Source organism: Larimichthys crocea, unplaced genomic scaffold (genome assembly GCF_000972845.2).
Source record: "Larimichthys crocea isolate SSNF unplaced genomic scaffold, L_crocea_2.0 scaffold82, whole genome shotgun sequence".
In the NCBI taxonomy this organism is placed as follows: Eukaryota; Metazoa; Chordata; class Actinopteri; family Sciaenidae; genus Larimichthys; species Larimichthys crocea.
The window spans coordinates 122,196-149,946 of record NW_020860793.1 but is presented as its reverse complement, the minus strand read 5'-3'; the positions used below and the strand labels follow the sequence as shown (position 1 = coordinate 149,946).

The 27,751-nt window shown below is 39.6% G+C and overlaps 1 protein-coding gene and 1 long non-coding RNA gene across 2 annotated transcripts in view; one reads left to right on the top strand and one right to left on the bottom strand.

Moving 5' to 3' along the window:
• LOC104917814 (cingulin-like protein 1) overlaps positions 1-24,513 on the top strand; it is a 56,977-nt gene extending 32,464 nt beyond the window's left edge. Inside the window, exons 4-23 of the mRNA XM_027277034.1 lie at positions 2,507-2,624; positions 2,881-3,059; positions 3,232-3,316; positions 11,905-12,396; positions 13,644-13,934; positions 14,875-14,976; positions 15,181-15,339; positions 15,451-15,552; positions 15,790-15,848; positions 16,378-16,525; positions 16,618-16,722; positions 17,566-17,718; positions 18,019-18,186; positions 18,278-18,451; positions 19,312-19,401; positions 19,536-19,619; positions 19,984-20,102; positions 21,116-21,224; positions 21,716-21,879; positions 22,047-24,513. Coding sequence (XP_027132835.1) covers positions 3,278-3,316; positions 11,905-12,396; positions 13,644-13,934; positions 14,875-14,976; positions 15,181-15,339; positions 15,451-15,552; positions 15,790-15,848; positions 16,378-16,525; positions 16,618-16,722; positions 17,566-17,718; positions 18,019-18,186; positions 18,278-18,451; positions 19,312-19,401; positions 19,536-19,619; positions 19,984-20,102; positions 21,116-21,224; positions 21,716-21,879; positions 22,047-22,185 — 2,697 coding nt within the window. The 5' untranslated portion in view covers positions 2,507-2,624; positions 2,881-3,059; positions 3,232-3,277 and the 3' untranslated portion in view covers positions 22,186-24,513. The remainder of the gene's footprint in view (positions 1-2,506; positions 2,625-2,880; positions 3,060-3,231; positions 3,317-11,904; positions 12,397-13,643; positions 13,935-14,874; positions 14,977-15,180; positions 15,340-15,450; positions 15,553-15,789; positions 15,849-16,377; positions 16,526-16,617; positions 16,723-17,565; positions 17,719-18,018; positions 18,187-18,277; positions 18,452-19,311; positions 19,402-19,535; positions 19,620-19,983; positions 20,103-21,115; positions 21,225-21,715; positions 21,880-22,046) is intronic.
• Positions 24,514-25,061: 548 nt separating this feature from the next.
• Positions 25,062-25,636, bottom strand: LOC113745489 (uncharacterized). Its single transcript, XR_003462158.1, has 2 exons — positions 25,529-25,636; positions 25,062-25,154 (listed from the first exon to the last, which is right to left on the bottom strand). It is a non-coding gene; the product is annotated as an uncharacterized LOC113745489 (long non-coding RNA).
• Between the last annotated feature and the right edge of the window lie 2,115 nt (positions 25,637-27,751).

The window sequence follows — 27,751 nt, the reverse complement described above, 5'->3', positions numbered from 1 at the left end:
GCGATAGTCATTTGACGCTGACACCAGTGTTCAGCCATGATTTAGAGGATTTCAGCAAAATCATAACAAGCGATTTTGCCGTGTCCACTTTGGAAATCATCCATACTGATGTTGATGCGATAAAAGAGCTCCTCATTTATAGTTAGAAGAAGACATTTTAAAACTTCAGACAGCGGTCAGTCATGAACACGCAGCTGGAAACACAGATCAAGGCACTGTAACACAGCCTTTTATAGCAGAACATTAAAGACATATTACAATATTATAATAATGATAAAAGTCCTCTTAAAAAATAGTCCCTATTTATTTGTTTGGACATTTATTTATACTGCATGCGTAAACCTCCAACTCTCAGTCGTCATCAGTGTTTCAGATCTGCTCTGTTTGTTCCAGTAAATCAGAGATCGTCATCATCTTTTCCATTCACCTCAGCTTCATGTCTCACAACACTTCTATAACACACACACACACACACACACACACACACACAGCGGAGTCAGTGGGCCTCCTTGAAAACCTCATTAACAGGATGTTAATATATTTCCCAGAAGGCCTTTGTGTCGTTGTTTGCGTCGTTTCCACTAATTTGTCTTTTCTCTACATGTGGATGTCACTCCTTCAGTCGGTTCATCAAAGGCCTCCCCTCAGACAGGCCTCCTCACAAACAAAACACTTCTCTGCCTCTCATCACCTGCTGCTCCAACACTCTGCCACAGAGGCTTAGTGCCTCCCAGTGGACACATCGTCACCTACACTCCGCTGCCATGTCTGCCTCTCTGGAACTACTAGAACTAAACTAGAACTATCACTGCTGCATTTACTCTCACTACTACACAGTTACACTGCTGCTACTGTCACAACTATTAGCAGTCTAGTTACAGCTGCTCTTACAGTTTCTACTACTATAGTACAGATACAAACAACTACAGTACTGATGCTGCTGCTACAAATACCATTACCATACTACAGCTTATACAATACTATTGTTTTTTCTACTGCTGCTACAAGTTGTATTGTGCTGCTACCACTACTTCACACTATCACATTGACTAACATCACAAGTACAGCAATACTACTGCAACTACTGCTACTACTACTATAGTGTTGATGCTCCTAGTACTATTACTAGTACTTGCAGGCTCCTGCTATTTGTTGTACTACTTGCAACCATATACTAAAACTACCACCATGACACTCTTGCTACCACTATTACTTCTATTGGTACTACTAATATCAGTCTGACACAGACTAATATTTTGTGCTACTACTACAAGAAGCACTGGGACCACAACAACAGCTATTACTGCTGCTATAGAGTTACACAACAAGAACAACTACTACACTACGGCCAGTAATATAATTGCTGCTAGTAAAACACATTTTGCTGTTACTCTATACGTTATACATTAGTTTTACAGTAGGTAACAGTAGTGACTGATAGGATGTAATCCAGATGTAAACAGCAATACATGGTGCTGTGACTCGTGACTTTTTGAATATTTGGCTGCTGTAAACAGGGAACTTTAATCCTGCATCAGCTGTTCGACTCTGTGTGTATCTATGAAAACACGGCCGTGTTTGTTCAAGGAAGGAGTTCCATGTTAAAGAGTGTCACAGGAGCCTGCAGGTTAGTCAGGGATGTTTGATGGGGGAATGTCGGCAAGATGGAAAGTGTAGCGCTTTGAGGGAAAGAAAAGAAAGTGAGACCAGAGGGTTGATGGTTCCAATCCAAAGACCATAAACTTTTATAACCACTCCTGAAAACAAACAAACAAAAAAAAAAACGATAAGCTGGTTCAGTCGTTTATGCTCTGTCTATCATCAGTGTTGTCTCAGGCAAATCTCTCAGCTGCGAGAACACAAACAGAACAGAGAGATACGTCCTGGCCTGCTCTTTTCACTGAATGCAGGAGCTGAAAATGTAGAAAGCAGCAGCACCTGAGGGCTAAAAGCTCCCTTTGTGAGCTTTCACAACAGAACAGCATATGCTCCATGTTAGCTTTACACATGTGTGTTTTGAATGAACCAAAGAAAAGTTCATAGCAGACTTCTTTTCATCTTAATGTGTGCATTAAAGCGCCTAATAAATCTGTCCAAAAGTGTAAATTCAAAAGTTGTGTTGGAAATGTCTCAAAATGATTGAATGTATTGACCATTATCAACCTCTTAGTTCACTCAAGTTGCCGTTTTGAATGAATAAACGGTAATCGGAATCCCATATTATTAAGCTCAAAGGCCAAATGTAACCAAAATCACTAGAATTCAGCCCACAAGTCCACTAATTTATCATAGTGTAATTAATCAGAACAGAAATCAAAATGAGCAAAGATGAAATGTTATATTTGAAATGTAGATTTTAAATCATATTTCCCAGCATTATGTGTTTTGTATGTTAGATTTTAGCTGTCAAAACCTGACACAGTCAGAACTGTAATTAAAGAGCTCAGCTCGGAGTGTGGGTGCACTTTGTAAACTCGACGTTTTTGTTGTATCTGTGTGTTGTCAGTCTCTCTCAGGTTGAAGGCCGCCGTCAGCTGCTGACCACTGAGCTTTGGGATCTTCAAGAGAAAAAGAAACAAACTGAACAAGAAGTGAAGAGGAACTCCAGCCTTCAGGCATCCATTGTGAGTAATACCATACACACTGATCATAAAGAAGAAGTGAAAAAATAAGTGTGGAAACTATAAACTCTCTTAAAATGTGTAACCTTTCTTAACAAGGTTACAAAGTACAAACAAAGTTAATTCTGGAGTAAATCATCAGAGAACAGAAACAATAAAACGTGTGCAGGAAAGTCAGCCAATGTAATCGCTTTATTTCCTCAGACCAGCTCCTAATCAATCCATTAGTAAACCCCTCGTCCATTATTTTCCTCTTCAGTTTCAGCTGTGTGCTTGTCGCGAGCTCCAAGCCTCCGTCACTGAGCGTTCGCTCCAGTCAGAGAGGCTGGTGTTCCAAGAGGAGGCACTGAGCGCGCTCCGTAACTTGCTGACCCAAGACCTGCAGAGGTACAAGGAAGAGACGCAGAGACTGACCTGTTTCAGACAGAAAATTTTCAGGTACAGTCCCACAGGTGCCATACTCAGAAAATAACTGTCAGGAACTGATTACTTTAAACGATTCAAGTGTTGAGTTTAGTTTAGTTTTGCTTGGTAGAGTAAAAATGCTTTGTTTAGTCAAGATGACTTTCCCATCCAAAGATTGCTGAAACACTTTATACTTTTCCTTTAGGTCAGGCGGAAAGGAAACGTTCACCAGTGGACAGAGTCAGCACAGCATGCAGGGAAAGAACGAGACGGAACAACAGAACAACATGGTACGGTTCAATTCCTCTCTAATCCGTTGTCTCTCCTCACTTAAGTTTGTTCTCAGAGTTTTGTTCTGCTTTCTCGATCTTGGCACCGTCCGACCTAAAAAAAACTAACAGTGTGCATTGTTTGTATGTGGTCAGGTTTTTGGGCCTAACAAACCAAACAACACACCCTAGCTATCACTCTGTAGGGTTAGAGATCAGCTAAAGCTTCAAACACAGCAGATCTTTTAGTCTTTGTAAAATCACCCAATCAAAAAATAGAAGGATTAACCTGATTGGTCCTGGGATAATCCCACTCTGTGTGAAATGGTCTCATGCTGTATTTACTTGATAAAGGTAAGAACGTTGCGTTTCCCGCCGCAGGTGTTGAAATTGTAAAGGAGGACATTTTGTTCTTTGTTATCTTCATCTGGATTCCATATCTAATCCGTGACATAACTGATAACTCATATCTGCAAACACAGCTCATTCAGTGGACATCGATACAGATAAACCCTTCCTAATGTGTCCCACCCAGCATTTTCTCACAGTCATGGTAGTTAAGCTATCTGACAAGGAGAGATCAGGGCTGTGGATCTTGTGTTACGACCAGGCTTGTTTGGTGAGCAGTAACATAGAAAGGGATAAGAAATGAAATGGAAAATGACACTTCTCTCAGGTTCGTCAGTTTATTTTCTTACTTAACAAAAGGAGGTGAGGAAAAATGGAACAAATGGGTGCACGAGTGCTGTTTAAAAGAACAAATAAATATAACAAAAAGAGAACTCTAACAGAGCCTATTCTATTCTAAATCACTTTAAACAAAACCAGAAAAAAAACCTCACTATCTAACTACTTTTATCAATAACCAAAAAACATCGAAAACAGCACCCCTAAAACTAATGAATCTAACAGAAAGTCTTCTCATATGTAATCAGTAATTCTAAATCAAAATTAAACCCTGCCCAGTCCCAGAAATATTTCCTTACCAACCATCACAATTTTCACACACAATTTCACACTATATACAAGGCGAGCTTACGAAACAACACACACAGACAAAGCCGCCACGATGCTCAGGCGGCTGCAGTTTAAATGCCCTTTTGGGCATAGCGGACTGGTCGGCCGGGAGAGGATGCGGAGGATCTCGCAGCCAATCCCAATCCCCTCGGCTTCCGGGATCGGCGCCGTCAGGATCCAACCCCTCACCAACAACTGCAGACCTGAACTTACATAAAGGAAAGACACCACACACACATATGCGCCAGGGCGAAACGGCGGTGCCCGTAACACTTGTATAATGTCGCTATGGCTGCTGATGGTCTGAGAGATAACTACAAGTAGACTGGTCCTTCCATTTGGGCAACTGAGATCTCTGGTCATAATTAGATGAAAGTTTTATGCAACTTTTCTGAATTTGTTCTTCGTGTTACATACATGTATAGAGAGGATTTAGACTTAATGTTCAGGATTTACAAAGGTCTTCCTTCCCTCACACAACAAAGTGAAAGAACCTGAGTAAAGAAGTTGCATTTAAAAGTCAAACTTAAGTGTCACAAATATCATTTTTTACAAAATGTTGTGGGAACTTTACAAATTAACTCTTGGTGGCTTGCAAAGCATACCAAACCAAAAGCCCATAAATAAATATTAATCATTTGCGGTTCCAGATTGTTCCAGTAGTAAAATTCATAAATGTTTGATGACACGACCAATCAGAGCCTCATTTTATTTCTACATCTAAACCAGCAAGAAACAGTATCTACTGAAATCTCTTACATAGTTTCATAAACCTGAAGTTTTAGGATAAAAATATACAGAATTAGCTGCATAAAAATAACATTTTTGCATTTAAACTGAATCTAAATATTTAGTTCAACAGGGTGAAGTTCAGGATACAGTACATTAGATGAGAACCAACAAAGCAGAAATGAAACACAAAAAGAAAGTCTGGGTGCAGTTGTGTTGAGGTGTCACTTTGTCTGTGTATGTGTGTGTGTGTGTGTGTGTGTGTGTGTGTGTGTGTGTGTCTGGCATCGGTCCAGCTGTTGTCAGTCTTTCTCCGACAGCCAGAGTGGAGACAGAGGAAACATCTGCCTGCTCATCTGGCTCTGTCTGTCACACACACAGATGCAGACCTACACACACACACATACTCTTTTAGCATCTTTTCCCTAAAAACAAACAAAAAAAAAACAACCTCATAATAGACTGACACGGTTGTGACAGGAAACGATGAGGGAAGAAACCTGGTTTGGAGTCTTATTATAACAGGAAACCTGTCAAAGTGTCATCACAGTTTAACTCGTGAAGCTTAAACACAAACAGCCAACAGGCCGGCTGCCAACGCGCTGCATCTCCTGCACGGAAATACAGCATGCATCCAGCTTATGGTGCTCAGAAAACACCTGATCATTCAGGAGAAATTAAAAGTTCCCCCCAAAAAAAATCATCTGAGTAGATTCTCAAAGGGGGCATTTCATAGTTTGCTTCTTCACATTTAACAGATGAATTCATTCGGTGTCAGTTCGGATTAATTTCAGTGGATACTGCGGATAATTAAGAATCAACACATCCGTTTCAATCCTCCAGTGTAATCTTCTGTTCTGAATATTTTCATGAAAAGCACACTAAATGTCACTTTTACACACTCTTATTGCACCATAAGAGTCTTAACGACAAAGAAGTCTGTTAATTTAGAAAGAACCAGAGTCCCATATGCTGCCAGTCACTAGTTTTGCAATCAGCAGACCTTCAGCATGTAATATCAGTCTCACAGTAAGTGCCTGACCCATGTAAGAATCTTCTTTGAATCACCTTCATGGTTGAAAGAAAAGAAAAAGCTTTGTACTTAACAGCAACACACATTGGCATACATCAACACTTAACTGTAATTTTCATATTTCAGTGTCAGTTCTCCCAAAAAAATCATCAATTTTATCACATTCACTGCTAGTTCCTCAACATCTTGTGGCTTGGAACGGCCCGCTTGAACGTCTCTATCCAAGTGATAGAGACGTTCAAGCGGGCCATCAACCCACTTGAACGTCTCTATCACTTGTCAGTGCCTTCCAAAACGGTCACAAATGTCAAAAGTATTTTCTGATTTGACAGTATTATTCAGGACAAAACACAAACACCTACGCTTTTTCCCATTTGTCCATTGTCCTTTCTGTTTGTGAACAGCGTACAGAAACATATTTTTTACTCGTCTTACGCTTCATCCCGGCAATCTCGACGAGCCGCTCAGTGACCTTGAAGGTTCAGTGACCTTTTTATCAGATTATTTGTGGTTAATCTGTCAGAAAATGAGCCAGGATTTGTATAATCACACATCATTTTGATTAGATATAAATCTAATAGTTTTAGATTATATTCAATACAAAAGAGGTTTTAAAGTGATTGAGCCTGGAAGGACTTTGGGGGGGACCTCAGCCACATCTAGAGCTTCACACAGAAGGTTTAAAGTAGGATTAGACTGTTGTGAAAGAAGTAAAAATATTGAAAAAAATAGGAAGTTCCCCCCCAAAAAAGTATTGATCTTGTACCGTTGTATTTCTATTTCACATTTAGCTCTGAAGCTTATTCTGAACTCTGCTGTCTTTTGACTTTTACAGCCTCCTGCACCAAGCTGAGACACACAGTTCATATATCAGGAGGTTCATATAGACTGTTCTTTCAATTATTAATAGTATAGTAGTAGACTATAATTACAGTGTAAGAACAGGTATGTGTGTTTGTAGTTGAGCTTTGTGTAAAGCTAAACTGTTCCAATTCAACACTTTCCACATCCAACACTTTCAATAATTATCAGCAACATAAAAAGTTCTCCCACACCTAATAAAAAAAAAAGCATAAAAAAAAAAAAACACTTGTATGAAGGTAGGACATAGCTGCGCTCAGTCATCAGATGAGGATGTCCGAGGTGTAAAAAAGCCTTTATAAAGATCAGTGTGGAATACGTGTAATGCAATGTTAATATTTCAAATCACAAACTGTCCTATTCTTATATTATTTGTTTTTACTTGCATGTGCTAATTACAGTATGAGTCATTATGATTTGGCTGATCTCATTTGTAAGACAGAAATTAAAATGACTATGCAGTATGGTTAATAATAGATGAAGTAATTATATTACAATTACAGTTACATTACAGTCTATCAAAATTTCCAAATGCCCGACATGATGTTTTCAAGTCTTCTTTGTCTGACCAACAAATATATCCCACAGTGTCACATAAGACAAAGACAAGCAGTGAGTAAGTAAAGTAAGCAAGTGAGAAGCTGGGATCAGACCATTTTTGGCATTTTTTGCTAGTGATGATTTTTTTTCAGCTCTACATGAACTCTGTTTATGTATTGCTGTGTATTGCTTTTAAAAATGATACGCTATTTCAGACCAAATTTGAACAGTTTTTCTACTGTTGCTATATGCTTCAAACCCTCCACCCACAACGTATACCCTTTCTAAGCTGTTATTAATTTCCCGTGTTTAACATATCGCTAATAGATTTTTTTGCATTTGATACTCTAAACTCCATACTAAATAAAATGAACCCACACATCTGAGCTCATTTCTGTTACTGGCACATTAAAAGACGGGATCAGTCTGATCCGATTTCATCCTGATTTCTAACAAATGTTCCTGCTGAAGGGATAATTGTGGCCTGAGCAAAGTGTGAAAACGGGCAGGACAGAGCGCCCGTTGGTTGATTAATTTCTGTTATTTACAGCCATGGAGAGAGTGAGAGAGGGGAGTGGGAGAGATGGGGCAACAACAACAACACAGGAACATATTGCCAAGCAGATTGCTTCAGGCCGAACTTAGCTCGACGTTTTGCTCTCTGCGAGAGACGTACGTGTCCAACACAAGACTGCTGCCACTAATTAGTTATTTATTTAATTTTTTTATTATTGTGCCATTGTTTTCTCTCTCTGCACCACGGACAGTTTTGCTTTGGTGTAGCGTTCAAGTGCATCTGCCGGTTTACACCTGTGTCACCGACAGCTCGGACAACAGTTCATTTTTCTTTATGCGTTTGATGTTGAGCTGATTCGTGTCTCACAGTAATACGCAGAAAGTGAAGAAAAGTGAAATGTGAAGTGAGAAAAGTTGTGAGCGCTGAGGGTAAAAGTCATGTTTGTGAGGAGAAGAATCACACACACACACATACATGTTACACTGGCAGGCAATTACATGCAGAGAGACTAAAAAACAATCTAAAGAGAGAAAACAACCTGAAATAACCAAAAATAAAGCACTATGAACAGGGAGAACACAACCCAAGGAGGCTGAAAGATATTGGAACACAATCATGAAAAGCTATGAAACCAAACTGAAAAGCTAGAAAACAACCTAAAGAAGCTAGATAACCCTCTGAGAAGAAGCTTGAAAATAAAAAGACAAAGCATTAAAAGCTACAACACAGACCAAAGAAAGTAGAAGGACAGTAGCAAACATTTCGAGGGAGCTTAAAAAATAATGAAAATCTAGAAAGCACACATTTCCTCCCTTGTGTCCTTAGAGGACCCGGTTCCGTCCCTTGTGACTGAGTTGCTGTAGTCACTGTGAGATGTTTATTTTGCTAAAATGGACCAAAAGAAGTTTGTCTCCATCATCATTCTAAAACCCTGTTACTGTAGAAGCTGACAAACACAGAAATAATGAGAAAATGCTAAAAATGGATTAGCTTTGGCAGGTTTGGTCCTGACAGTTGATCAAATTGATTTTTTCCAACTGGAAAAAGTTCTCGTACTTTCTATTGTTTGGTGTGCAGATGGCCGAGAGCTGAATCTATGTGTGATCTCTGAGTAAACCAGCCTGTCTATCAAAGAAATCCATGTAAGAGCCCACAAACATTTCCAACACCTTCCACACCAAATTAGATTTTTCTTTGTATAATATTGAGGAGATGGAGCCACGACTGTGCACAGTTAAAGGGGCGCTGTGCTGATTTTACACATCAAGATTAATTCACTCATCAGGAGGAGCACTCGAAAGTCTGCAAACAGTTATATAATGTCTTCTAAGAAAATGACCCCTGCCAGCTTGGGCTTGGACTTGGAGACAACAAAATTTGACAGATAGGCTGTGCTTCCAAATGGTGGTCTGGAAGATTTAGCAGGCAGGGTGACTCTAATAAAAACAAAGTTGCATTTTGGAAAAATATAGGATAAAGGGTTTTTGAAGGTAGAGATACCTTCTAAAATGAGTGGCATACCCCTTGAACAGAGGTTATGGATAAATCTAAGGTTTCATTTCAAAATGTCCAGATTTTTATGTTGGATTGCTCATAATCAATCCATTGACAGATCTTCCTCATGTAAAAAAAGAGATGTTTACATATGTCATGACAGGTTTGTAATAGATCATATCAGAAAATGTGTTTTAAAAACTCACTGCCTCTGAAGAACAATTATTCTGGGGGGGGAGGAGGGGACCCCAAGCAGTGCCCTGCATCAAACATCAGTGAGTCATCCACTGTATTTCCCACGATGCACTGCTGTCATATATCTGGGTCAGATGGTGTTCGGCTCTACGCCATATGTCTGTACTGTAGTTAGACCGCAGGGAATGGAGGACCAATGTGTGTTTGTGTGTATGTGTGTGTGTCCAGGACTTTGGGGAATATGGATCTGGTTTTCCTGAATGAAGCTCTGCCTGCCTGTCTGTCTGCCTGTCTGCCTGCCTGTCTGTCTGTCTCTCTGTCTGTCAGTCTGCCTGCCTGTCTGTCTGTCTGTCTGTCTGATTGCTCTGTTTGTTGATCGTTAATGTAAATTTAGATTTCTTGCGGAGGCTTAAAAGGTGAGGAGAATAAAAAGAAAAATCATTTTCCTTATTTGAGGCTACGCTGCCCAGAACCAGAACCAGTGAGGGTTTGTTCAAACAGCAATAATTACTCTTAAAAACTCTTAAGGACAAGTTCAGTGTAGATAGACGTCAGATCAGCAAGTACTCATAGGGGTTGTTTGCACCATCAAATTACTTTAGCAACACTGATGTCAAACTCATCACAATAAATGTACTGTACATAAGGACAGTACATTCCTGTGTCCCTATCTCCTCATTCCATAAGTCCAAACTGAGCTAACAGAGCAAAAATAATAAAATTAAAAATCATCAGCTCAGAGCTAATCCTACCACGGCCTGTAAACATTTTAATACCGTGGTGATTAGCAGTGATCCTATACCCCAGACACCCACCCACCCCTCTCAGTCCTCCGAGGCCGCAGCTCCTCTCCCACCCCAGCCTCGGCTCACCGTCCCTGGGGGAGTCGGCCAGGCGAGTCCCTGGATTAAGGCCACTCTGTGCTTTGGATCCTCGAGCCCTGAAAGTTAAACCCCTGGACGCTCGCCACTTCATTTCTCTAAGTGGCATCAGGCTCCTTGTTATGATTGTTAATTAAAGTTGGATTTAATCAAGTGGCTTTTTGGCAAAAAACAAAAAATGCTGCCATTTTATGTGTGCGAGTTGAGTGGGGTTTTGAATTTTGGAGTCTCTGTTTATTTATTTATATATCTGTCCTTTTATTATCTGTGTGAGAAAGTGGGATGTTGTGCTCCAGGGGTAGGGGGGTGATTTTTTTCAGATGAGCGAGCAGATGTTGCACTTTCTCAAGAGGGATTTATGTCAGGATAGGAACACTGGCACGTACACACACACACACACACGCAAACACACACGCAAACACACACTGGGCTTCATGTCATTATGTATGCATTTCATGTCAACAACATCTACTCACTGTAAAGATGGGAAAAGAAGAGGAACACATACTATAAACGTGCTGCGTTCAAGGAATCATTGAAAGTTCAAATTAAAGTGATACAGTTTTAATCTCTTCATTGGAGATCTATGTGTTTGTGTAAAGGAATTGCTTCCTTACTCGTTCTGGTATGACCAGTAGTGAGTAGCTAAATATAACAAAATGTACTAGTTACCGGGGCAGTGTGCTGACTTGGTGACTCTTTTCTACTTTTCTACTCTGCTTATCACACCTATTTTAACATGATATAGATACACATTTAAATGTTTTTATAACTAAAGTGAAACAGTAAGTTAGCACACCAAGAGAGTTTGTTCTGTCCTGCTTGCGGTCCTATTCCACTCAGTGTCAGTCAAGTTGTAAAAGAGTGCTTTTAGGGATTTAGGCGTGCTTCTAGCAAAGATGAGTGGGCTACAGAGATCTGCTAAGCTCACTTTAATTCCTAATAACCTAACTGAACTTTTCAGTTTCTTTCTCCCCTTTCATGTGTGTACATCATCTGGTGTTGAAGTGGATAATATCTACAAAATGCTCTGTGTGGAATTTTCTTTTGCTCTATTAAGATGTATGTATGTGAAATTCATTTAATACCTGACAGATCAAGAAGCTTCAATCCATTGATGCCAGATTTATTCTGAAATCCAACATTGTTCTTTAGCAGCCCTGCACATTGATTTACAACAACCCATAATGATCTAGTGTACCCCAATCAAAGAGAAATTTACCATGATCTAAACTGTACGGTAAATTTATATTGCCTGACATACCACGCACCCCAAAGCTTGTACATATTCTGCTTAGACTTCCAGTTAACAGTGCTTTGGGGATATTTTCACCTCTTTCAGCACGCACCCAAGTCCTCGTCCTTCCACTCACCACTTAGTCTGCACCAGACCACCAACAAAGAAGAGGCAGAATACTCATGGAGGGCCAGTCAAAAGAAACCATCTGCAGGCCTGTCCCGCAGTTCAAACCTGCATCGAGCCGGCAGCATCAAAGACCTGATCAATAAATTCTCTGGTCCGAATCACGTCTCTTCTTCTGGATCCCCACAGAGCCCCTCTTCTGGAACAGCAAAAGTTGAAAAGTCTGCTTCCATAGAAGCTCTCGAGACTCCAAAATCCAAGTCTTGTCCATCCACACCAAGCAGCGTCAGCCAAGAGATTAGTGACGTTCCCGACATCAAGGAGTCAAGAGACACCCAAACTAGTCAGATCACTGCAAGAATTGATTGTCCAGTAGGAGGCAGCGTGGAGAAGACTGATTCAAAACCAAGGAGCCAAACTCAAATCACGGAGTCTGGTAGAGACTCAGTGGCTGACTCCGGCATGGGATCGGTAAGCAAAGAGAAAAAAAACTCCTGGCTGACCATTTCGATGGGCTTGCATGGAATGATAAGGCTGCATCTACTCTGCATGAAGACATGCCGTCTTGGCGTGGCACTGCAGGTTTTTTAAATGCATGATTAAAGCGTCGATCTCGAATCTGCACGGTGACTCAAAAGCATGAAACCATGGCGCAATTCTAAAGCACGTGGTCTTCAATTGTACTAATCAATATCGCCTCAAACTGACTGACAGGTTTACTTCTCATTCTTCTCTTTGATTCTTTTCTTGTAACTGAGCTTCCCATGGACTAAAATAACAACCTTTTGATGCTATGACTATGATTTTTGCTGCATGATAGAATGTGGGATAGATGAAACTTTTGTGCATTTTTGCGTTCTGTTTGCTTGTTTCTGTCTGATTATTTGCTTGCTAAGTAGTGATAGCCCAGCAGCTTATTGCAGCATATTGTGTACAGTAGTATGTGTAAAGGTAAAACAAGGCATTGTTTTGTTTCTTACAAGTAAGTCTTCAAATGAAAATGACTCATAAGTCCCAAATCAATTCCAATCAAACGAAGCTGAACTTTGTGGTCTAAATAAATGTGTCGGTCTGCGCTGCCAAACACAATGTGATTGCGAAACATTATGGTATTGAGAAAACACAGTCTGAAGTTTTAATCTATTTAGTTTTGGATCCTGGGTCAACATCTGCAATATCGACCTAGGCTCTTGGGTCTTAGAACCATCCATCGTGCCAAAATGATGGATGATGATGATGGACGTCTTAGAAACATTGAATACATTTGAGCATTTAGCAGCTAAAGAGTCAAAGAAATTCTCAGTTGGTGGCTAAATTTGAGCTTAAAACCTTAAAACCTTCTAAGCTGATATTACCTGTGTGTCAGCACTGTGTGTTTGCCAGCTTGTCGTGGAATTCTGCTTCCTAGTGGCCAGAAAAGAAGTTAGCACCTTGATGAATTTTTTTTGTCCCAACAAAATGAAATCATTGTGTGAAATAGTACTGCATCTGTTCTTTTTTTTTTTTGCACCACCCTTTTTTTGCAACTTTTTCTTCAACCTTTTTCACAACATATTCATCTTCTGTCTGCTGTCAATCACTGACAACACCAGCACATGCTCAGTGAATTCATCCCTATCACATTTTTTGTGATTCTTTTCTGCTTCTGCTGATCCAGTAGCATGTGTTTTTATGTTTCTTACATGTTTGTCATCCCTTCTTCTTCCTTTCTCCTTCAGGAGTCTGAATTTGATTCAAACAAGCACCCTGACAGCCCATCAGAGGAGGAACCCTCCACACCACGAGCCGTGACAACCACCCAGAACCCCAAATATCAGCTGTTCCTCAACAACGACATGAGGACCAACGGGGTGAGCGGCAGGGATGCAGATGGTCCGGGAGGCGGCGGGTTGGTGGGGGAAAATGGACCCAGGCTGGCCCGATGGGAGACCACCCGGCTGGGGATGAACCACTACAGAGGGTCCCTGGAGTCCCTGACCTCGCGGGACTGGGACAATATGTCTGACAGGGTGGGTGACACAAATCACAGACTCTGTTTGTCTGTGAATCAGAAAAAGGAGATTAATTTATATGATAATAAGATGCTATTACTCCACAAACACAGAACAAGTTATTAAACAGTGCCATCTCCTGGACAAACCACAGCTCAATGGTCTCTTAATGTCTATGCACTGCAAAAATCTTCATTTTTTTATTATTATTATATTCTTATTATTATTCTTATTCTTTATTATCGAAACGCTCACATTCTTATTTTTCTTAAAACAAGTGAAAAAAATCTGCTTATGCAGTAAATAGTGTCATTGTCCTTTATTCTAGTGCAGTAATCTTATTATGTCTGCAAAATGTTGCATGCTTGAAAAAAGTCACTAAAAGACTGTTAGGACTCAATAAGAAGTCAACATCTAAAACTTTGTCATTTACAGGTTATAAAGTCAGAATCCTGTTGAAGTGATAAATGTCTTATTTCATTTCCAATTTTTGAACAGCGCCATCTCCTGGACAAAAAACAGATTTAAGGTTTCTTATTGGCTGTCCGGATGACCTGACACAAGACTATATTATACCAAAATTTCTCAACTTCTTCTGCCTTTTTACCACATTTTTAAAATCCTATAATTATGAAGTCATCTAACAACAAAATATTTGCCTAAATATGGTTGAGAAACTCTGAATTGTGTGCACTGAATTGAATCTAATCAATATACACACCTTTCAAGTTACAAATGAATAAACATTATAATTAACATCCAATTTTATCACTGTAATACAATTATATCTTATATATTAAAGTAATAAATGTCCTATTAGTGCAGCTATTTATCTGCCTTTAACATATTCCTGTTTTGTAATAATCATGTCTAAGAGCTTTTTGATTGATTGATTTGTTTTTTTGATTTTTATTATTAACAACAAATATGATACCACTGTTGTGTTGTTTCTTTACAGATGGGTGTTGTTGACAGCCCTCCCAGAGTGTTCAACAGTCCTTACACCACCACAACCACCTCCATGGAGTACAACCCCATGCACCGAATGTCTGACTTCAAGGTTTGTCATTTGGTTTCTTGTTTCTGTATCTTTATAGATTATTTTATTTGTCTTAATTTCTCAATTTTGAGTGAAATAGTCAAGGCCGGTGTTTGAAATGCATACATGCATACAGTAGATCCAGTGAAAAAGCAAAGGGGGATTTGCATCATTTGCAGAGGGATACTGACCCTCTTCTGTGCCCCCCCCCTCCCCCTCCTCCAGGGTGGACTCTCTCCTGCCACCTCAGAGATGAACCTGTACAGCTTCAACAGCCGCAGCACCAGTCCAGTGTGCCTGCCCACGCCTACCCTTGCCTCCCCACGGCACCGATTCTCCGCCTATGACAGTCTGGTGAAGAGGAGGACTGAGCTCAACAACCCTGTATGTTTACTTATACACACACACACGCACACACACAGATGACACACGCTATCATCACATGCCGCTATATATGTTTTTCCCTGTTTGAATACATATTCTTTGTTGCCACAGGTGGTGTCCACCCACTACAGTATGCGCTCTGCCACTCTGGGGGGCCCTAATAAAAAAGACTACATAGAGGAGTTGACCAAACAGCTGGACACCTGCCAGAAGGTAGGAGTCATCTGATTCATTGGGATTCAAACATATGTAGCTATATTGTAAGAAGTCATGTTGGGATTGGAGCTAACAATGAAGATCATCTTGGCTTGTACTTGAGTACTTGAGCCAAAATGTCTGCTAGACATTGTCTGCTTTAAAGGTTTGGGGATCTGAATTCATGCATGTGTCACAGCTGTCGACATTCTAGAAAAGAAAACAGTATTTTGACGGTGTGTGTGTTCTCTGTAGCGTAACCAGTTCCTGGAGGCAGAAAGTGTGGAGATGGAGAAGGAGAGGAACCAGATCAGGTCAGACATGATGTTCTTTCACTTTCTTTCTTTCTATTGGCTATCATTCTCGCTGTTCTCCATCTTTGGTATCATTAACTATTCACCTCGCTGCAGTGATGTTAAGCCGGACTCAGGGCGTGGACAGTACACTGTGACATCACTGGTGGGTGTGGTTGTGTGCTCCAGATTCGAAACCTTTAACTCAGCTAAAGTTTTTCAGCTTTACGTTACCGCTTGAAGAATTTGTATTAAGTTGTTCACGCTTTAAGTTTTAATTTTAGGAGTAACTCAACACTGAGGTGAAACACATTTCTTAATGAATTCCAAGCCTTTTTGCACCTGTAACCACACCTACACTTGATGTCACACTGTACCGACCACACCCTCAGTACATGTCCTCTGCACCGTGAGAACTTCAACCACCAAAGGTCAACAGTTCTGAGTTGGTTTTAAGTTACTCTTCGACTCATCTCGTTCCTTGGCTTCGCTCCTTCCATTTCATTGTAAATCTTGTGTGAGTCTGACTGATGGATGTCTCCCTGTGAAGGTTTGAGATGCGCGGTCTGCTGGTGAACAACGAAGACCTGCTAAGGACCAACACTCAGCTGACCAATGAGTTGAAGAGGATGAGAGAGCAGATGATAGAGATGGATAGAGAGCATCAATCAATGGCCGAGAAATACAGAGAGATGGAGGTGTGAGCACATGGATGGATCAGTGGATGGATGAACTATTACTCTTGCTATCCATGTGGTTGCATAATTAACTGTTTTCTTTTACTGTGCAGATTGAGGTGAAGGATGCCCGGGAGGTGATGGTGGAGGCCAACACTCAAGAGTACGCCTTCAATTTTCTCGAGCAGTCCCTCAAAAACAGGATCCAGGACGCTGAGGTACACTGAGTAGCAACTGAAGTCAAGAACTAGGATGGATGGATGCATAAATACGCTGATGTTGATTTCTACATTAGAGTAATCCTTTAGGTCCTCGTGTGATAACATGGAAAATTTAAATGCACAACTCAGTGTACAGCTGCTTTTTTGTGACTAAAGCCAAGTAACAATAATTTAGACTAAAAGTTAGAATTCACCACTGCAAAGTTTTTGAAGATTACAGCAGATGGAGAAATATATTCTTTCTGTTCAATGAAGACCATCATCGAGCTTTGGAAGAATTCTCCCTTTATTGAGAGTTGCAGAAATGCATCAGATAATCAGATAATCAAGTGGCTTTTTCACTGATTAGAATTAGAATTCTCCACCCATAAAGGAATACTCAATCCTTTGGTTTATCCAAAACACGATGGACAGCTAATATGGTAACATTGTTTTGAAGAGTAACACTCCCTGGAAATCTTGTTTTTGCTCATCTCTAGTGGTTTAACTTCTCACTTAGCTAAAGTGATACAGTAGACCTGAGCCGACTTTTTTGTAATATTTACCAGTTGATGAATCTATTTTATTTGACCATGACAAAGTGTTCTCATAAGAGAGGAAAGGACAAGACAACAATCAAAAGAAAACAAGGTTTCAATAAAAACGATATCAAACTGACAAGAGAATTTTGATATTTTCTCAAATGCAGGGAGCCATTTGTGTCCAATTGGAAATTAATATTAACACTATCACTAATAATCCATAGATAATAGGTAAATCACTGCGGTCTGTCTGACAGTAAGACACACATGCTATATGAGGAAACAGAACTCTGAACTCTGTGTGTTGTGTTGTGTTCAGGAGAACCTGGAGAAGCAGACGCAGCACGCCCAGACTCTGTCTGAGAAGTTGTGGAGGACAGAGAGACAGCTGGAGGAGCTAGAGGTCGACAGAGACACCAGAGACAAGAAGACATCGGACCTCCACAGCACCATCCTCAGACTGGAGACAGAGGTACAGACACACAGACACCTTTACAGGAAACTTTCCTCAGATATTCGCTGTAAAAGAAAAACATAATGTAAAGAAATATTTTTGATTCTGTACTTCTGTAGATGTTTTTATTATTTTCTGCAGGCTGGTTATCAGCTTCTTAACATCATGTCAAAACTGCCTCAGGTCACCATAAAGAGGTTCAAATAAGTCCTTAATATAACTCCGCTCCGCTCTCTGAGCTGACGTTCATTTCAAGTTGTCATCACATAATCACAGATGTTTGTATGTATACAGAAAGTTTTGTGTGTGTGTTTGCAGCTGGGTGATGCCCTGCAGGCGTCCACGCAGGCTTCAGCGGAGCTCAGCCTGCAGCAGAAGCTGCGCGATGACAGCCAGCAGAGGGTGGACGAGCTGGAGGAGTCTCTGCTGGAGAAGGAGCAGGAGGTGCAGAGACTGCAGGCCCTCGTCAGCAGACTGCAGGGAGAGGTACGTCCAGTACTTTGATTTCTAATAAAAGACGAGGAGACCTCTGGTATGAATGCAGGATCAGAATCTGTGTGTGTGTTTGCGTGCGCAGGTCTCTGGGAAGCTGATTGACAAGGAGCAGACGCTGGAGGAGGAGATCCAGCTGAGAGAGAGGATACAGCTGCAGTGTAAGCAGGCGGAGAGGATGGTGGATGACCTCCACATGGAGCTGCAGACCACCAAACAGGCCAAGGAAGACCTGATGAAACAAGTCAAACAGGCTCAGGTAACCATTTGAAATCATTTGATGTCTCAAAACACTTTCTGACTTCTCTGTTTGTGGCTCTCAGCCCATTGGTTCCTCCTAAAGATGTAAATCCTTAAAAACTGCTCGCAAATATATAGTTTGTTTCAATTTAATTAAATTTTCTGAACAAATGGGTATTTTTTTATCTATTACTACTCATACAGGAAGATATAGGACATTTATTGCAGACTATTTTCAGCTGCGGATTAATTCACATTAGCTTCTGGGGTCATTTTTATTGCAAATTAATGTATGTAAAGGATAAATCTGTCCTTTAAATGCATTAAATATCAAAATAAATCTCAGCTATGAACAGCATCAACACAATTATATGGAGGACATTATTGTAATATCAACCTGTGTGGGATTTCAGACTGCTAACTAAGCTTTTTTTAAAATTATTTTTCCGGGTGAATTTAAAAAGTCTCAAATCTTTCCGATTCTCTGAATGTTTCATCCTTGAAGTGAACTCCAGCTGTAGATCAGACAGTATCCACAGTGTGTTTGCATACGTGACCTCATGATTCAAACAGAGCTGTCCACTCGCATTAATCTTTCATGCAAAAACCATCAGAGTTCGGGGTTAATGAGGCATTAATTATGCTAATCCTGTTTAGCAATCAGCGTGCTAATTCCATAATCCCAAATATTCATCGTGTCGCTATTTCTGAAGATACTTAATCTGTCCCGTTTCTAAACAACCTGAGTGTGCTCTGCTGATGAGACTGCAGGAGGTCGCCACGGTGAGGACTGACCTCAGATCAGAGCTGTCTGAGAAAAAGTTTGGTGTAGTCGTTTGATTTCGATGACTTATCCTTCCTGAACTCTTCTTCTCTCAGGAGAAGATGATCGACCTGGAGAGTGATCTGGAGGAGCTGCACGACAGCGAACAGAGATGGGCCGCCAAACACAAGAGAGCTATTGAACAGGTAAACACAGCGGAGACAGCAAGTTAATTACTTTTATTCATTTACAGGACTTTAAAAACGTTCAGGTATATTTGATCCATCATATGTATTAGACTCATTAGGATTCATTAAGACATTTCTGTGCTTGCTGTCAGACTGAGCAGATACAGCTGAAGCTTCTTCAGGAGAAAGATCTGAACGAGCTGTTGGAAACTGAAAAGGCCACCATGGAGAGACAGGTACTGTGTTTCCTGTTCATTTAGCATGACAAAGAAACATTTTTGATAACTTACATTCGATTGTTATGAAACTGTGAGCAAGCGGGACATTTGACGGCGTAAAAATGAACTTGTCATTGCCCTCTGGTGGTTAAACTGTGGAATGGAGACATATACAAAGATTTGTCTGTTAGAAGCTTACGTAGGTGAAAAATAAACAAATCTGTATATCCACATAGAATCAGATTACTTAAAATCACAAACATGGTTTAAAAAAAATATACTTTTAAGTATGTTAATACCTCACAATAGAAGAATAAAAGAAAAGTGAGCAGACTGCTCGTTCGACCTATTGTCTAATATGAATCTGCCTGTTTGTCTCTAGCTGCGTGAGCTGCGTCTGGAGGTGGAGGAGCTTCAGAGCAATAGAGTTCAGGAGGACGTCATCTCCAGGACGGAGAGCAAAGTCAAAGAGCTAGAAAACACTCTGAGGACCGAGGAGAGGTCAGTCATGTGTCTTTTTCTTGTTAAAGAACATGTTGTTCTTGAAGCTTTCCTATCTATGTTACATATCATACAGGTCCTGGTCACGCCTGTAGGTCTGGATTATTTAGATTTATAGACTAATTGACTGCCATCCCGCTTTATCACCACTACCATAATCACATGAAAAAATACTTTATTATGAGCATTAATCTCAGAGACTGTTCACATATTTGGTACAAGAAACAGACTTGTATTATGATATTATGGGAGCATAGTTTCTGTGCGGTCGCTCACTCTTTAATACGTCGGACACACACTCGACACACTTCTGTATTGAATGGCTTTTCATGTATCAGGAAAAAAACTCACATGCCCGAGTTTGATGGACAGCTTTCACACTAATGAAGCCAACTACACAAAGGCAGAGCCAGAATTATTTTGAACCAAACCAAAAATGTAAGAATCTACTGCCCTACATAGAGTAAGTGCAATTTATTGAAACATTCTGTTGGCACTCAACAAGTACAGCTCCTTTAGTCTTATGTGCACTGTTAAAACCACATCAAGGCGAACCAGTTGGACTTGGATTTAAATTTTTTAAAGATTCTGATGTGACCTGTGTTGTTTTACTGAAGGATTAAAGACATTCACATGTTTACTGGTGCGTGATAATAGATTAGTAGTTTTAGTTTTAGATCGATTAAATACAAATCATGTATCAAGGATTCCTGATCACAGAAGTTTTGAGACTTTTAGACTGACATTAATCTGCACTTAAACTGCATTATCAAACACCACACACACTGTAGTGTATCATTGTTGAGTGTAATGGATTACTTACCTCAAGCAGTTTTCAAAAGTCTGAATCGACGAAGTGTCGTCGACTGTGTGGGATAGAAAAACACATCCAAAATCTGCACAACAGCAGTGTGGTGTGCAAAACAGTTAGCAGGGATATGAACATGTCAGTAGCAGTACAGGCTGTGTATGGTACATGGAGCTGATGACTGATGTGTTTGTCTTCTGTGCAGGAACAAATCTGTCCTGACAAACACCATCAGCAAACTGGAGAGGAGGATCAACGAGCTGAGCGACCAGATGGAAGAGGAGCACAGGATAGCTACTGAACAGAAAGACCTGGTAACACACACACACACACACACACACACACACACACACACACAGCATTGTTTTCTCTCGTGTTTGTATGACTTTGGAAGCCAAGTGAATCTTTTGAAGTGTCTTCAGTGTCATTTTTGATAGATGATATCTTCTTTTTTTTAATGTATCACTTTGGAATGAATTTGATCTTCCTGGCCTTTTTGAGTTTTATTTATATCAGCATGAGAGCATTCCCATTTTAGGACATTTCTATCCTGTAAAGAAATGTCTTTTTGAAGTGTTTCCCTTTTTAGCATTCTGTTTGCTTTCCCATTACCCCAAAGGGCATCTGGTCTGCAGCAGGCTTTAACAAACAGTTCACAGCTGTGTGTTTGTATAAGGACATATTAGCTCACGTACACTAAAGTAAATGCTGAGTGTTTGTCTGTCAGCGAGCACCTTGAGGTGTTAATATGTCGTCATCCAATCCCGTGTCCAAACTAACCGCCATTCTGTGATTGGTCCTGCAGATGACCCAGAGGATCCGCTCTCTGAAGCGTCAGCTGAACGAGACGGAAGAGGAGGCGAGCCGGAGGGAGGCGCAGTACCGCCACACCCAGAGAGAGCTGGCCGAGGAGAGGGAGACGAGCAGCCGGCTGCAGAGGCAGCTGCTGGACCAACACCTGCAGACAAAGTACATACTGTAACACACAAATTATATGGAGTCATCATTTGGTAACACGGAAGCATCAGACTGGTCATTCTAGTTACCAGTAGTGTTGTTTAAATTCCACAAAATACACACAGTTCTGTCATTTTTCTGGCACACACTCAAACACCTCGTCTCTGCCTCTCTAACAGGCGCAAAGAGACTCTGACGATTCGTCAGACTCTGGACAACCTGAGGTTGGACCTGAGCGTTGACGACGACGAAGACGACAATCAGCTGCCGCCACAGCAGCAGCAGCAGCAGCAGCAGGAAACGATCACCAAAGTCTGAACCCTCTCACCACCCACACATTCTCTCATCACAAAACATAAAACAGGTCACATCTTTACACAAGCGCAGTCAGCCTGTCTTGACATTGGACATTTGTTTAAACCTGCCAGCACCACTTTACTTTATGACAGTGATAAGCAGGAGGTATCTGCAGGCTGCACAAGACAAAGTCCATTCAAAAAGACTATTGGGGAAAAAACAATGTGTTGTTTGATTTTTAGTCTCTCGATGAGAAAATAAATCAACTTTTCTGGGGGAAAAAAAGAACCTACATGTGACCACACAAAAGTCTGCCAGGAACTTTTCCTTCATCACTGATATAGAAAATAATTATTATGCATTTAATTATGGACACTATTGCATGCGTTTTAGTTTACCCATGCACATGAGTAAAATACTCACAAACGTAGCAAGTCTTCAAGTTGAACTCACTTGATTTTCCTCTGTGATTTGTATTAAACTATAAAGTTCTTTCTCTCAAGAAATTGTTATGAATTTACAGACATTACCTAATCAGCAGGAATAACGAGCGTCATCATGTTACATAATGTAATTTAATGTAATATAAAGGATAAGCAGTTATAAATAAATGAATTAAAGAATCACAAAGAGCAGGGATGTAGAGAGGAGCTCCTGGTGGACTCATAGCCTTCAACAATGGAGTCAAATTCACCTTTTCTCCTTTTCTATTACATAGACTATTAAATAAAATCATGTTCTGCTTCTTTGCCAAAGATAAACATGTATAGGAGCATGGTGCAGACATACATGGAGGGAAAACTTGCTGGTGACAATAATGACATTATAAGGATTTCATTAGGGTGCCTTGTAGCTTTTAATCTGTTCTTGTAGTTGTTACAACAGCTGCAAATGACATTCTAGAGTGTGACTTTTATACATAATCCAGGTGAACGGACACTTTGAACTCTGACAGACTTCAGTTTGATGTCACTCGTTGTGGGATCTTCATCTTTTTTTCAGTTTTTAGAAAAGAAACTCAAAGAATCAGTTCTTCCTCGTTAATCAGTCAAACATTTCTGATTTTGCAGCATTTGTTATCGTTTGGTGGTCTTTCATAAGGAGGGATTTTCCATGTTAGAAGTGTTCAGCTTAAACATGTAACGCATTCATCTACAGTATTTAAACATATCCTGCTGGTTGCTCACATATTACAAGGTAATGACACACAACATGGTCTAACTGTGGAGGAGGGCTCTTTGGATGAGATGTTTATGATTCATACACACAAAATAAGATTATTTATATTGAACACTTTTTGTGTTTGTGATGTTTTTTATGATTTGAAGATTATTGAATTCATGTTTTTTGCAATTGCTTGTGGGACAAAAAGTGATTTTAGATGAAATGTTATATTTTAGAGTTTAGTTTTTTGAGGGGGTTTGCTGCTGTGGTATTGATTATTGATTATGTATTGTATTGAACTTACTGTGCCTCCCACATGCAGCATCTGTTCATGAGAAGGAACAGCAAAGAACAGAACACACAAAACACACTTCCCATTAATCTACATTTTTTTAAACAGTTTTTTGTTCAAATTTGTTTAAACCAGACCAAAAATAAATAAATACAATTTTAATTTTTTTTTGTAATTTTATTTTAATATCTGAGACGTTTTAGCTCTCAGAAGTAAAGATAAATCTTAAAATACAGTTTGGCTCACAGATGTGAAGTGTGGACGAGGCAAAAAAACAGTTTATATGCTACGTTGTTTTTCTGTACCACTTGTTTAATGTTCTGTATGCTCTTATTTTGGAGGAAATCATTTTTTCTGTGCGCAGACAGAAACAAACAGGGTTAGGTTTGTTAAATTCAAATAATCAATTCAATGGTTTCATTCATCAAGTGCTGACAAAATGTTAATTGATACTTTAATTTGAAAGAAAACTAATTTCCTCCTTCTGATGGAGTTGTGAGTAAAGTGAACTCAGCCATGTTTTAACACTCCCCTGACATCTGTCATTAAAACATGAAGCTAATATTCAGATACAGTTTGGATTTTCTGTTATGTTTACATTTGTTGAGTATTTTTTTTTCTTCTTTTATTTTTGGAAACAGGATCATCAATCACAGGTTTTGTCAATGAAAAGAGTTTCTGCTGTTGGACACTGTTTTTGGCTCATCTTTTCTCACGACAGAAAGTGAGCTTGACTGCAGATATATAAAAAGTATACGAATACACTGACTTATTTTCATAATTACACCACATATTCTACTGGTACTGCTGTTCTCGGGTATTTATTTTTGTTTTTCACATGCTCTCTTTTGGTGAGAAGTTTCAATAAATTCTTCTCTACTGTGAATTCTGGGCATCGTTTGTATGTTTTTTTTTGGTGAGGAATATACAGTATGTGACACTATCCAATTGAGTTGATATAAAACATCTGATAAAAACATAGAATCAGTATATTTTTACTTCTGAACTGGGAGGCGTCCTCTGCTTGTCTCTCGTCTGGTCTGTCTCGGTCTGGATTTGTTTCTTCCTGGTTTCCTCTCCTCTCTCTAAAGGACAAATGATGGATAAAGAGAGACAATACTTAATAAACAGAGAAATTATTCACTGTACAAGAATTCTGATAATAACCTGAAAGAATATATATTTGTCTTTTTATAGAAGATGATTAACAATGCGTCCTGTACTGTAATAATTATTATAATATCGACAAATATGTGTTTACCTTCTGAAATCAATGGGTTCACACAGCATACACAGCCTTTGCTCATCTCTTGTCTCGTCCAATCTGGGTCTGGATTTGTTTCCTTACAAGAAGAGACAATAGTTAATAAACAACCAATTCTGACAATAACGTATTACTATTAATAGTACTTACTGATCAATGAAATAATACATTCATTTACCTTTTGAAATGAATGGATTCACACAGCCTATGCTATGCTCTTGTCTTGTCTGGTCTCGGTCTGGATTTGTTTCTTCCTGTTTCCTCGTTTCTCTAAAAGCCGACAAAGAGAGAATAGTTGATAAACAACCAGCAGATTTAACTGTATGAACTCTGACAATAAGTTAGTAAAAAAGGTAAATGACAGATGAGAAGGATAACAGTATTATTAAAGAGTCATCAGTCTGTGTAAGATTTGTTGTTACATGTTATCAGAATCAGAAATCAGAAAAAGCTTTATTGCCAGGTATGATTTTACATATACAAGGAATTTGTTCTGGTGTCGATAATTGCATGAGAAACATTCTCTAAATATAAATTATTAAAAATTAAAAATATTATATATATATTATATATATTATATATATATAATATATATATATATATATATATATATATATATACACACACAAATATACAAATACAACCTTTCCTGCAGGTCTCAAGGCCCTGGAGGTCAGTGGCAGCAGCGTACCAGATGGTGACGGAGGGAGTGAGGATGGACTCAATGATGGAGGGTGTAGAAGTGCACCATCTTGTTTTTGACAGGTTGATTTTTTTCAGCTGCAGCAGGAAGTACATCCTCTGCTGGGCTCTCTGATGAGGGAGCTGATGTTCAGCTGTGCTCATCTCCATTACGAAATGCGCGTGCATCGGTAGTCATGGAAACATAAATGGGGCGTAGCCTAGGTGACATTCGAGCTGCAGTTCTGCGAAGTGCTCATTTGAACTTGGACTTCCGACGAGTTAGGCTGTTGAAAAGGTCTCTGTCGGAAAGTTGAAATGGACTGGAAAACCTCTCCTGAAAACTAACTGTTGGCTTGTGAGCTGAATAAAAACCCTGGAGAGAAAAGGCTGGACCAAAAATCTACCTGCTGGGAATTACATGCTGTTTTGGAGCCCCGGTTAACCAGAATCAGGCGGTGGATTTTCATTTTAAAAGTAGACTTCTTTATGTTGTGCCAATTTAATAATTCGTGAAACCCTTACATGAATATATATGTATATATATATATAATTTATATATATATATATATTATATATATATATATATATATATATTATATATGTGTGTGTGTGTGGTGTGTGTGTTGGTGGTTGAATGAAAAAAAATAAGTCAACAGAATTTGAACTGGGCTATTAGGAAAACAGTTTTTAGTGACACTCAACGTTTTCTCGGTGTTTCTCGGTGATTATTAGATGGTAGAAATGGACTGAATGTCCCGGGACAGTCAACATATGTGTAGTAATTTAAAAATACTTTATATATTCTATTTAAGACCACCATTTTATTAATAATTTGCACAAATTTATCGATACAAATTTGGCGACCGTTCCATTTTCGAATAATGCCAAAAATACATTATTCTCTGTCACCATAGAGAGAATGGAATGTTTAGGACCAAACCTGTTATTTAATGTCAAATGTAATCATTTAAATTTAAGTTAAATTTAATGGTCACATAGAAACATACAGCTACAGCAGATATTACAGGTATTAAAAAGCACATATAAGTGATACTTACAGGGCCGTTTCTATCTGTTTGCGGACCCAATGCGAGATGCTATTTTGGGGTTCTAATTACGAGATCAGGATCTCGTAATTACGAGATAAGGACAGGTGCCTCATTGGCCACTGCACTTCAGTAAAGTTAGAAAGATATTGGCACTTCCGCTTCCAGGATCAATTACTCTTAATTAAAACGTTGTTAAAACACAAAACACACATATTTTCAACCGTAGTAAGTAATGTGCTCGCACTCAAAACAGCACGTCCTCTCAGGTTGAAGTGTCTGCTCAGACCGAAGGATTTCCCTCCCTGCGCTTAAATTAGTGTGTTTCACCAGCCAATAGGGAGACAGCTGGAGTGTGGACCAATCTTGGGTGTGTTGCTTCGTCGTAGATTGTTTCTAATTTTATATTAGCGGGATGTTTTATATACTATAAATATGCCTTATAGCATACCTGTGTTACGGTAGTTGAGTGGTTAAGTACACTGCTACCTGTTGCATTTTGAACCATGGGACGCCGGTTAGCATCCCGGCCGCCACACTCTTGCGACATGTTATATTATGATTTTAAATTAAAATTAATTAATGACTGTTACAGTAATAGAATCTGTGTAACCAGCTGATTCTCTTATTGTAACATTTAACAAGAGTTGATGGGTGAATAGGCTAGGCTACGTGATTAAAAAGGTATAATATAAAATATGATAATAATGACTTGAGGATAACATTGGTGCATTAGTTAGCCTATTAAACGCAGACACCTGGTGGTCAAAGCCAGTGTTGGTTTGGCTTTCACCTGAAGAAGACTTTGAGCGGGATTCGGAGCATGGCAGCCCACTGAGCGGGAGACGAGATGGATGGCCAAAGACCACAAGTAAGTTCATTTCATGATGTTGCTACAACTCAAAGCACACAGTTCATATAGTTTCAATATGCAATTTGTTTGTATGCTGGCAAGGATGTTGAGGTGACCAGATTTCCCGAATCTAAAACCGGGACACTCTGCGAGCGACCGTAATGTTTGTCATAATTGGCCTGATTAATCAGAACCGTTATACTGTACAGCGGCCGAAATGAATTGCAACAAGTTAGATACATTATGTTTTATAGGATTGTAATAACGGCTCGTTGGCTATGTGA